This window comes from Bactrocera dorsalis, chromosome 3 (genome assembly GCF_023373825.1).
Source record: "Bactrocera dorsalis isolate Fly_Bdor chromosome 3, ASM2337382v1, whole genome shotgun sequence".
Lineage (NCBI taxonomy): Eukaryota > Metazoa > Arthropoda > Insecta > Diptera > Tephritidae > Bactrocera > Bactrocera dorsalis.
The window spans coordinates 48,747,844-48,761,224 of NC_064305.1; the positions used below are offsets into that span (position 1 = coordinate 48,747,844).

The following is a 13,381-nucleotide window of genomic DNA, read 5'->3' on the forward strand; positions in this document are numbered from 1 at the left end:
CTCAACAGCCGAAATCGTGGGAACCATTGTTGTGCTACACGTACAGACAAATTTCATTGGTGGCTTGCGTGACATTATTCCCTTTTTTATAGAAAAATTTCGAAATATCGCGAATTTCTTCAATATTTTCACACATTTTTGAATAGCTGTAACCTTTGTTTTTTTCAATTTCTCCGAATTTAATTTGTTTTGGTTAAATTAAGCTTAAAATCTCACCTTTCCAATACTATATGGTACGAGTATGACACAATGTGATTGGTAGCACTTGAGATATACGACTGTAACAACATCTATTGACAGCTGGCGGTAACTTTAAAGTTTTTCACCCAGGAAGTATACCAATATGAGTACAAATTGGACAAGATTACCATACAGGAATAACCCAACAAACAGTTTCGCCTTGTGTGTTTGAAGTTTGCATTGAAAAATTCCTGTGCCCCAAATATATAACTTTTGCAATGTCATCGGGGGAGAAAAATGAAGTGAAATATCTGGAATTCCAAGAGTAATTGGAGTTGTAGATGGTAGTCACATTAAGTGGTTATATACACTTTGTGGGTTAAAATCTATATCTTTATACATCTTTATTGCATTTTCTTAAAGTATATCTTTTTAAGATTATTTCTTCCAAATTTCATAGAGATCTGAGCACCAGAACCAAAGTTACAGCTGTCAACAGCGCTATTTTTCCATGTGGCCCAAGTACGAAAAAACACTTTAGCGCGATTAACTCAAAACGAGGTTTTTTAAAAAGTACCGTTGCGGCGAGCAACGCTGTGATTGTAAGACATGACTTTTTAAACTTAAGTTGGCTTTTTATAACTTACACTTGTTTAAAAAAATTGTTGTTGGATTTCATACAAACATGAGTTTACACATTTACAATTCTCAATGCTATGTTTTCGAATCGTTATAACTTACAACTTTATGAGACTTGTGAATTGCACAATTGTATTACAAACATAGATACATACTTATGTCATCATAAGATGATTATGAGAGCCGTTAAAGGTCGACTTGCAAAAGCGTATCTTGACCCACGTGGTTGGAATTTCTGAAGCGAACATCAACATTTAAAAACCAAATATGAAAATATGGAAACAAAAATTTGCATTCTTGGTGATACATTCGTTAATTTAATTTTCTAGCTATAATAATTTCGTTTTTATAGGCGACTTTGGATGCCCGCTTAAACCTTGCCTCCATATAGAACTTTTTCCGAAAACTCTGTTAAAAGTTATTTCAACAAAAGCCAGATTCATTATCAAATGTGTATTTGGAGTATTAAAAGCGCTGTTTCAATTGATATTACGTGATAAAGAACTGATATAAAAATTTATTTGAAACTTTAAGATTATTATACTAAATATAAGTAGTAGTCTTTATACGGTTTAATGTCATGGTGAAAAAAAATAGACCTTCTAATATCAAATCCTTCTAAATTGAAAAAAAAAACACATTATAAATCGTAGAAGTGCGGGTAACATACTTTATTGGAAAGTATAATACTGTACTAATGTGAGCCAAGTTTTGAGAATCTTTCGAGAATTTCTTCTGCAGTAACTTCAATATTATGAAGAGTGTGCTGGAACGCCAAGCCGATCAATCTGCCTTGAAGCATGTTCATCCTTAACCACGTTTTCATGCGAAGTGTCGAAAAAGAGCGTTTAGAGCTCGCATTCGTCACCGGAAGTGTACATAATATGCGAAAAAACTATGAATTATGGGGTATAGTTTATATCAGAGTTCTTGAACGTTTCCAAGGCAGTAGTCGGTAACTTGTTATCTTTTGACTTTTGCTTCTACCCCCAATGGCACTGCCAGTGGTAAAGTTCACCTTTGAGCTTCAAACGACGCATGATGTTGTCATTATCCAAAAAGCCTTTGAATCTATCTAACAAGCAGTCATAAGATTTTCCATTTCTTTGGTTTTCAAAGCACATAATTTTTCTGGAAGCAGCAAACTCAGTTGAAATCCATCCAAAACGTCTCTAGAAAAGCGAGTCTTTAAATCTTCCCCGTTTGTATCTAACAGAGGAATGTACTCTAAGCCCTGTAGTATTCTTCGCTAGTTCTCACGCAGAAATTTTCGCGTTTTGCTTGTTTTCCGCAGATTCTTGGTTTTCTTCGTCAACTTTCAGTTTTGCGCCATTTTCTTCGTTTCTGAATATTTGTTTACACATGTATACATATACATAACTATATGTATGTATCTGCATGTGCGATCGATTGATCTTTTCTATATCTTAATATATAAAAATCACGTGTCACGTTGTTTGTTTGCGATGGACTCCTAAACTACTGAACCGATTTTAATGAAATTTTTAACACTGTGTGCAGTTTGGTCCAACTTGAAAGATAGGATAGTTTATAACTCTCCTTATAGTCGCATTATTTATTTATTGCAAATTATTTGTTTATTATTAGCAAAGAGCTATCCACCAGTTGGTGGCGCTAACAGCGGTATTGAGTAAGTGCGGTATGTTACAGTAGATGGCGCTACAAACATTAAAAACATTAAATGAAAATGCGTTGTTTGAAGTTTATATTATTTGTGGTAAAGTTATACGAGTCTATGACTTCCAAAAAAATAAAAATTGGGCGGGGCGAAGTTCGCCGGGTCAGCTAGTAAATATATAATTTATAAGTCAATTAAGTAATAATAGACTTATCTTATCCATAAATCGGTTATCTATTAATTATACGTCGTTTGCACATAGTAAATAAGCTCTCTTAACATTAGAATTATCATTATTTAACACTAAAAATGCTCAATTCTGTTATTTTCGAGTCCCCTGATGCAAAACTGTGGTGAAACACGCTCATTTTGGACGAGTACCCCTGCGAAAACGAACATTGTTTGACGTCGTAAGCCATGTGAATGATTCACGTTCTCTGATAGAAAATAAACAAAATACTTTGGTGGGTATCGAATTTTTTTTTTTTAATCTACTTAATAACGGTACTATATATAATTATTTAGTAGTTTCATTCAACAAAAGTAAAGTACTAAAAAAATAAAGTAACTAAAAACATGAAAACTCAATTTGTTTTTGCTTTTTATTATTGTAAAAGTGTGCAAGTTATATTTGCAAGTGGTATGCAAATTAATCTGTATATATTGCTCATACATATACATAAGATTATAGTACTATTGAATTATATTTTTAATTTGTACTTTGTTTCATTTTTCATTAAACTCAAATTTAAGAAACAACTGTAAATTTTAACTTAAGATTTTACAAAACATGTTTATTATTCAAGAATCTTATTTTCCGCAAGTATTTTGTCTTAAGAGTAAACAAGTTATTTTGACAACTTTGTTTATTTGGGTTTCTTTCTATTAGGTATGTTCTGCAAATCGTTTTCAGACAAAGTTTGATATTTTCAAATCGTTTGACATGTCCTGTAAACCGTTCCGCTTTTAATTTTTCGAACATCAGCAAATCATTTTAAAAATAAGTAACATTTATTGCAATGTAAGTATATATTTATTACAATGTAAGTATATGATAAAATAAAATAAAAAAAAACAAAACGGCAGTAGAAGAAAAATGAAAGTGGCTGGCCACATTGCTAAATTCAGAAAGGTCACCCCAAAAGAACGTTAACGAATGGGAAAAAGTTGTATTTAATCGAATATTAAAATGAATGAATATTACTATATGTTTTTTCTTTAATTGTTAAGATATAGACTGGGAAGGTGCTTTCCCAAAACGGTTGGGCATAACGATTTGGGGTCAAGAGCAATGCGTTGTGAGGATTTGTGAAACTTTCGGACTGAGTAGGCAATTGAGAAGCAAAGTCCTTTCTCGACGAACAGAAACCAAACTCTATAAGTCATTCATAATTCCCGTCCTGCTATATGGTGCAGAGGCTTGGACGATGACAATAACTGATGAGTCGACGTTGCGAGTTTTCGAGAGAAAAGTTTTGCAAAAGATTTATAGTCCTTTGCGCATTGGCCACGGCGAATGTCGCATTCGATGGAACGATGAGCTGTACGAGATTAAAAGACAACGGCTACGCTGGCTATGTCATGTTGTCCGAATGGACGAAATCACTCCAGCTCTGGAAGTATTCGACACAGTACCCGCCGGGGGAAGCAGAGGAAGAGGAAGACCTCCCGACCGATTAACAGGTTCATCCTGCGCATGATAATATTATTTTGCACTGCTCATACTGAAAACAAAAGGGTGCGAAATCACAAATTTTACAAACCTAATAGGAGTTCACTCGTCCAATCATCGCATTTATGCTGAAGACACCTTTTCTATTAAAAAAGATGTTCCTTTACAAAGGGTTTCGCCAGAGCTATGTGGGTTCCTTCAATGCATCCTACCACTCTTGGTTTTCCATATTTATGCACAAAGTGAAGTTTTGCTCTTCTGGGATCTACTTCTGTCATTTGAAGCTTATTCCACTCAGAACACAAAATTTTAATAATTTCAGATAAAAAATGTTTATTCTGTTCTTCTATCGAGAGTAATATCGGTATCCTTTCCAACTGAACATTACTACGAACCTTCAGCGAAAAACGTAAGACTTGCTACCAATTTTATTAAACATTTCTCTGACTAAAGGTATTATTTCGTTAAGTTTTTTTAAAAATGCATGCTTACTTAAGAAACTTCAACAAATCGATTTTTTGCTTAAATCTCTTTAAAAATTATCAAAAATATGTCCCTAAAGATATAGATGGGATTTCGAAATATTGTCGAAGCTAGAAGGGAAATAGTGACCGAGCGTCTAGCAGATATATGATCGCGTAAACTTTGAAGCGAAATTATAGCAGGATAGAAAAAAAACTAAACGTCGTATGGAATTGGTGCAAAATGTTTATCATTGGCATTAAATTATCTTTTATTTAAACTAAAAAAAAATAGGAAAAGTCAAACAGAATATCCGAGATTTCGCATTCAACAAATTTTCGGATGATGTTTAAAAATATAACTATAAACCCAAGAAATTTCGCTTTAATCAATCATTTCTTTCCCTCCCAAAAAAATCCTCAAAAATCGATTTTTGAAGCTTCTAAAGCAGGTTCCCCCCTTAAGTAATAGGCGGAAACAAACCTGAAGCAAACAAGAAACCATCAGAAGTCGACAAACGTTTTTTTCAAAATTAAGGACAGGGGTGGACAGGGGATTACAATGGTTCCGTTTCTAAATTGATTGTTTACGTTCGCTCAACACATAAGCGGCCTTAAAAAACATTATTTCTTCAATAAAATATATTTAATTCCAGGTTAGCTCATATATTGAACTAACGAATCTTTTTTATTTGTTTTGTCAAACTGTCACAAGGGAATCAGCTGTTTCGAACATAAATTCTAAGTCAAAAGAAATCGGACGAATTGCAGAACAAAACCGTATTGTCATTTCGAATCCGTAACATTTATTAAGTAGTTATTGGTAAACTAGTTTAAAATGAAGGAGTCATTTTAATGTTTAACTGTCATTTCAATTGATTTAACTAGTTTCTTTGGTTTCTAGATTTTTTACACCTGTTCAAACCGTTTGGGATCGCTATGCTTAGATATCTGAAAAACGGGACATTATTATATGATAACACACTAAGCACAAGTTTGTAAAAATAGGTTTGGTTAACAAGTAATATTTATGTACATATTTACAAAGCTCTTGTTTTGCATTAGTTCTTAATATCTAACATCCTTTTCATTTCCTATTTACGTTTTACTTAGTGCTAGATTAGCGTGCTGTCTTCGTTTTTGAGTTAAATTATAAAATCCTCCAACGATGAGTGCAAATGAAATAATGCAGGCAAATAATGTGCCATATTTCAAAGCATATTGGATGGCGTTCAAACCGAAGGTGCTTATATAGAGATTATCTATTATCTCATCGGTAAAGTCCCCTGATGTTATTTCTATCCATATAAGAGGTAATATGGTGCCTTCTTTAATTCGATCCAATTTATCTGAAAGAGATATATATGTTGAATATTAATATTTCATAAACAAGATTTACAAATAAAATGGGTAGATTAACATTTTTGGTACACACTTGTATCTAACTTTAGATTTTATTTAGAATTTTGTAATAGTGGTTTGTATGGATATGCAGGTGCATTTACGAACCTGAATATGCGTAAAACACAAATATCATGAAAATTACAATATAAATTTACCATATGACTTCGCTGAGAGAAATTAAAACGTTATATTTCGCACATATTTTCTAAATTGTTGCATAAATGTACGCGTTTTAAAAGACGCATTGGAGTCCATAATAGTACCGATACCGTAATAGCATAGTTTTCAAATAAATCACTAATAAATTAACTTCCTTCCTACGTTTTAGTTTAGTTGTGGTTTTTGGCGCTTTCCTAACATACATATATACATATGTAAGTCGTGATATCGATGAAATTTCTTTGCCTAGTTTTTTTTTCAACGGATCCATGTAACGAACGCCTATAAAGATTTCGGATTTTTGGTTAGACTTCATACCCTTGTTATTAGTAAATGTGTTCGATATTTTAATTGTTTAAAGGGCATGTTTTATTTACCATGAAATCGGTCTAAACTTTCAGTAGAGTCTCTATACGATAATAATTATTTCCGTCCCTCTAGTTGACTTTACCTTCAAATGTCAAATATATTTTATTTTGTTAAGTTAAATTTATGTTGTTAAATATCTCATTATGTGGTTCAGTAATAAAAATTATGACTATTTTCCACAACAACTGCTGAATATAGTGAATTGAGTTAGTTTGGTGGCTTTCAACACAAATATACAAAAAATATGAAGCAAGTGAGACCATATTATAGATTGTAATCCATTCACACTTTCATCGAATTATGATTTTTGAATTCATTTGCCATATTTTTGAATGTAATTGTTTGCACCGTCTATGTGCCTAGCAAATTGTAAAAAAATTGATATGTCAAGTTCATCTATGGTACGGTAAAAAAATTGGTATTGCTGAAATCTGGTCATTGCCTCAACCATAAAATGCTGTTAAGTTGGCACAAAGTACCACAGTATTAATGTACAAATACATATCCAAGAAACCAATAAAGCTGTATTAATCAAAACTACTGGCTCGAATACCACCTTCTCAATAATCGGTGAAAAAATTGGACAATGGGCGTTGCACCGTCCACCCTAAGGTGAAATTCGATATCTCAGCAACCCATCTATATATAAAAACATATCACAAATTTTATTGCATTTAATCCACTCATTTTATAGTTCATAAATCAAGTATCAATAAATATATCAGAATAAAACTTTTCGCAACTTTTCGATTTCGGGGTTAAAATGGGTATGTATCAAAAGAAGAGGTTCTCCAGAGTTAGAAAAAAAACTATGTATGTATATAGTCGCTGACTTATGGTTTTGAGATATCTTCATTTAACTTTCAAAAATTAAGGGTATTCTCTTGCTCTTGCAAAACCCGGTGCACGGTGCAAGAATTGCAGATTTACAACGGCACAACAACAAACACATGCAGAAAATTATTTGCAATGGCTGTAAAGTATGTCAGACCCATGTATATTTGCGTGCAATGTCACGCAAAAATAAAATTGCAACCCTGTTGTAGTTGCCATTTTACATAAAGACATATTACGTCGTTAAATTGTTGAGAAAGGTAAATTTTAATTAGATTTTATAGAGAATACCCCTATTTAGTTATTTAATGTATAATGAATTTTACACATATATTTTTAATTTTTATATCCACAAACACTTCACCAGTTCGTTGTACTCATTTGTTTTGTATTAAATATGCTAAAATAACTTTAATTCCAAGAAGCTTAACGGAAAAGAACTGGTGCCACCGAAGTCCGAAGTACAATCGCGGCGGAAGGAAATCAGTTCCATTACTTTCCGGACAAACCCTGTATCTTATCAAATTTAAATGAACGTATAATATTAGACTTACTGTAGTTTAATGTCGAAAATTCGTACAACAGATCTACGAATTACCCCAACCATATACTACTCGTACTTGTAATAGGGAGAGGAAACATCTTATTTAAGTTAAAAAAGATCGTGGCCAAGCAAACCTTACTACCTCTTTTTTTGCAGTGCTTTTACAATTACCGCGATTTGGCTTAAAAATTAAAATACCAGAATAGGAATTAATTTTTATACTATTTGTTATAAGGAAACTACAATAATAGTAATAATTTTTTTTATATTTAAATCAGAATCTTTATTTTTTATTCTAATTTTTTAACATTCGAGTAAAATTACTGTTATTTTTTGATATGATATATTATTGAATATTAAATTAAAGGGTTTAGGGGCTATCCATAAATTACGTTACACGAATTTAAGGACTTTTTAACCCCTCCCCCCTCCTTGTCAGAAGTTGTCACATTTTGAACTAGCCCCCCCCTTTCGTGACGTCACACATTTTCCAATTTTATTTATCAAAAAAAAGGTTATTCTATTTATTCTTATATTTATTGAATAATCTTTAATAAAATCAACATTTAGTTAAATATTCAAGTACAGACAGAACGAATGACTAGTCAAGAAATAATAGATACTTAAATATGCTAATTAAAAATACAAAACATAATCATCTGGTGTCCACGGACTATTGACCCACTCCTTTATATCATTTACTACCGATAAATCAGGCACTTCGTTTTCGTTCTGAATTTGGATGTCAGGAACATCTTTCGTCTCAAAATCGTCTTCTTCCATCCATAAAGCATCGTCATCATTCATTAAACAGAGAATCTCTCGGGCACGTTCAGCCGCAATTCTTTGAGGACGAACTTTCGCGATAGGTAAAAGCTCTTGTTTTTTATGTGATTGTTTGTGTTGATTGGTGGCTTAATATGAAGAAAAATATAGACCACATATGCTACACGATCTTTTAAACAAGTATGACTCGACACTAGGGCAATAACTATCATATGGAACTTGTTTCAGATGGGATGATGCTTGGAGATTTAATAATATCTGTAGTAATAATGGAGCAAACTTAGCGTCGTTGTCATCACTCCCTGTGACTCCATAACCTTCTGATGTCTGTTTAATTAACACAAGTGGTGGTAAGTATCCTTCTTTTAATAATTTCCAAAGACTACAACGTCTTACACCGCAACATGCAATAGTTTCACATTTAACTATTTGTAAAAAATATTGTGACTCACGTACATGATTAGCTTACCAAGTAGCATTATTTTTCAACATCATAGCCTGTCAATATCCAGTCCAGTAACAGTTGGTGCAACACATTCAGCAACGACTGGAAAATTATCGATGACTAACTTGGTCCAAATGTCAGCCAACACATTGCCCGCACTTTAGAAGTTTCGTTTTTCTACATCTAAGTCAATAGTTCGATTACTTGAATCAAGATGTGACCTAAAATCATAATGATTTAATAGTACACTAGTAAGTTCGCGACTAAGAGGTGCCATGCGTCGTTCAACTCTGTTAAATGCACTCCTTCCTGGGACATTTGTAGCTATATAAATTGCATCCAAATGAAAATCTCTTAACATGTTGTAAAGCTGAAACTATAACGCGGGAGACAACTTTGTAACTTTGATTAAAATTATAATATAAAATAAAATAAAGTACGATTCGCAGAAGAGCCTCAATGCTTACAAATTTATTGTAACGAACCCTGGACACGGCGAGTATACCTCAGCAAGTTATACTTGTAAGAAGCTTAACTGGTAAGGTTATATGCTCGCTGAATTAAAATATGCTAGTTTATAGTCATTTTGAGACTGTGATGTTAGAGGTTTTTAAATTATCTTTGACTTATCAAGAAGTATCATGTCCATTCAAATTCATTGTATTATGCCCCTAGCATTGTCCCTTTTATTTGTTGTTGGGAGTAGTTGTCTTTCGATTTCATTTTTTTTATATATTCGCAACATGTTGCACAAAGTATAAAAATTTTGTCCACATAAAACTTGTGTTTAATACTACCTACTAGTGATGAGTGATATTCCAATGCCGGTAATTTTTTCACTGTGATTGAAAAAAAATATCGCCACTGCGACCTCTTTTTGTACACAGCTGTTCACTTCTATGAATTGCAATTGCCGTAGCAGTTCCATCTTGCAAATTGCGATAGCGGTGGGACCCATGGATTGCAATGGCCGTTTGAATTGCGATTTTAACTTTTAAGTGTAACGTATTTATGATTTTTCTTAACTACAAGAATTTTATCAAGGAAAATTAGTGAAATTTTGTACATGAAATATATGCAAAATGTAATATTTGAAGAAGTTCACGCAAGTGAGGAAAGTTCTCTGAGGAGGATGGAGTCATGTGGAGAAGTTCACGCAAGTTAGGAAAGTTCTCTGATTGCCATTCACTTGGGAGTGACCAGAAACGATTCTTTTACATGTGACTCAAGCAGCTCACGACTTCCGGTCTTTGATCAAGTATCCTCTGGGTAGCCTAAGAACATCCGTTTGAAGGCGAGCTAAAGTGAGAAGGCGAAATATCCCCTACTAAGGGTTGTGCTCTGGGTTTGGGACCCGCCACGTAAAAAAACAGCCCCAATGAAAAAGTGTAAACAGCCTCGGATGAGAGACCCCCCTTTTGATGACGACCAAGGCAAACGAAATAAGGACTACGAATTGAGGGCATGCACCTGGAATGTCCGGTCCCTTACTGAGAAGGTGCCGCTGCCCAGCTGGTTGATGTCCTCGTGAAAACAAAGGCTGACATCACCGCCGTCCAAGAAATGCGATGGACGGGACAAGGACAGAGACGAGTAGGTCCTTGTGACATTTAAGTTTGGTGTGGGATTCGTGGTGGGAGAGAGACTCCGTCGCCGAGTACTATCATTCACTGCCGTGAATGAACGTCTAGCCACAATCCGCATCAAAGCGAGATTCTTCAACATATCGCTGATTTGCGCCCACGCCCCGACGGAAGAGAAGGACGATGTGACCAAAGATGCCTTTATGAGTGCTTGGAGCGCACTTATGTGAGATGCCCCTGCCACGATTTAAAAATCGTGCTTCAACGCCAGGGTGGGCAAAGAAGGTATCTTTGGCACTACGGTCGGTAAATTCAGCCTACACGAGGAAACATCCGCAAATAGGTCGAGGCTGATCGACTTCGCCGGGGCCCGAAATATGGTTATCTGTAATACTAGATTCCAGCATAAGAAGATTCATCAAGCTACCTGGCTGTCTCCGGATCGAAAAACTACCAACCAGATCGATCATGTTGTGATAGACGGAAGATACGTCTCCAGTGTTTTAGATGTGCGTGCGCTCCGAGGGCCCAACATCGACTCGGACCACTATCTTGTTGCAGCTAAGATTCGCACCCGCCTCTGCGCAGCAAAAAACCCACGCCAACAAACACAAGGAAGGTTCGACGTCGAGAAGCTGCAATCACAACAGACAGCCGAACGATTATCTACTCGGCTTGCACTCCTGCTCTCTGAGAGCACTCGTCAACAACTCAGTATAAGGGAACTGTCGGACGGCATTTCAAACTCCTAACGTACAGCTGCAACCGAAATCATTGGTTTTCGGAAAGTGCAAAAGAACAGCTGGTACGACGAGGAGCGCCGTGTCGCAGCGGAGAGAAAACAGGCTGCCTACCTCGCAACGTTACGATCGACCACAACAAGTGCGGGATGGGATAGATACCGAGAGTTGAAGAGGGAAGCGAGACGCATTTGCAGACAGAAGAAGAAAGAGGCCGAAATGCGTGAGTACGAAGAGCTTGATAAGCTGGCCGACAGGGGTAACGCTCGAAAATTCTACGAAAAAATGCGGCGGCTTACAAAAGGTTTCAAGACCGGAGCATACTCCTGTAGAACCCCCAAAGGTGATCTAGCCACCGATGCCCAGAGCATACTTAGATTATGGAGGGAACACTTCTCCAGCCTGCTGAATGGCAGTGAACGCATAACACCAGAAGAAGGCGAACCCGATTCCCCAATCGATGACGATGGAGCAGACGTTCCATTAAACGGCCATGAAGAAGTTCGAATAGCAATTGCCCGCCTGAAAAACAACAAAGCGGCAGGGGCCGATGGATTGCCGGCCGAGCTATTCAAACACGGCGGCGAAGAACTGATAAGGAGCATGCATCAGCTTCTTTGTAAAATATGGTCGGACGATTGGAATCTAAGTGTGCTCTGCCCAATCCATAAAAAAGGAGACCCCACAATCTGCGCCAACTACCATGGGATAATCCTCCTCAACATCGCGTACAAGGTTCTATCGAGCGTATTGTGTGAAAGGTTAAAGCCCACCGTCAACAAACTGATTGGACCTTATCAGTATGGCTTCAGACCTGGTAAATCAACAACCGACCAGATATTCACCATGCGTCAAATCTTGGAAAAGACTCGTGAAAAAAGAATCGACACTCACCACCTATTCGTCGATTTCAAAGCTGCTTTCGACAGCCCGAAAAGGAGCTGCCTTTATGCCGCGATGTCTGAATTTGGTATCCCCGCAAAACTAATACGGCTGTGTAAACTGACGTTGGGCAGCACGAAAAGCTCCGTCAGGATCGGGAAGGACCTCTCCGAGCCGTTCGATACCAAACGAGTGTTCAGACAAGGCGATTCCCTATCGTGCGACTTTTTCAACCTGCTTCTGGAGAAAATAGTTCGAGCTACAGAACTCAACAGAGAAGGTACCATCTCCTACAAGAGTGTACAACTACTGGCGTATGCCGATGATATTGATATCATCGGCCTCAACACCTGCGCCGTTAGTTCTGCTTTCTCCAGACTGAACAAGGAAGCAAAAGAAATGGGTCTGGCAGTGAACGAGGGCAGGACGAAATATCTCCTGTCATCAAACAAACAGTCGTCGCACTCGCGACTTGGCCCTCACGTCACTGTTGACAGTCATAACTTTGAAGTTGTAGATAATTTCGTCTATCTTGGAACCAGCGTAAACACCACCAACAATGTCAGCCTAGAAATCCAACGCAGGATAACTCTTGCCAACAGGTGCTACTTCGGACTAAGTAGGCAATTGAAAAGCAAAGTCCTCTCTCGACAAACAAAAACCAAACTCTGTAAGTCACTCATAATTCCCGTCCTGCTATATGGTGCAGAGGCTTGGACAATGTCAACAACGGATGAGTCGACGTTGCGAGTTTTCGAGAGAAAAGTTCTGCGAAAGATTTATGGTCCTTTGCGTGTTGGCCACGGCGAATATCGCATTCGATGGAACGATGAGCTGTACGAGATATACGACGACATTGACATAGTTCAGCGAATTAAAAGACAGCGGCTACGCTGGCTAGGTCATGTTGTCCGGATGGATGAAAACACTCCAGCTCTGAAAGTATTCGACGCAGTACCCGCCGGGGGAAGCAGAGGAAGAGGAAGACCTCCACTCCGTTGGAAGGACCAAGTGGAGAAGGACCTGGCTTCGCTTGGAATATCC

At 36.6% G+C, this 13,381-nt stretch overlaps 1 protein-coding gene across 2 annotated transcripts in view; it reads right to left on the bottom strand.

Moving 5' to 3' along the window:
• Positions 1 to 5,128: 5,128 nt before the first annotated feature.
• LOC105228340 (lysosome membrane protein 2) overlaps positions 5,129 to 13,381 on the bottom strand; it is a 48,759-nt gene continuing 40,506 nt past the window's right edge. For both annotated transcript variants that reach the window (XM_049451309.1, XM_049451308.1), the window contains exon 7: positions 5,129 to 5,940. In XM_049451309.1, the coding sequence (XP_049307266.1) occupies positions 5,690 to 5,940 (251 nt within the window). In that variant the 3' untranslated portion in view covers positions 5,129 to 5,689. The remainder of the gene's footprint in view (positions 5,941 to 13,381) is intronic.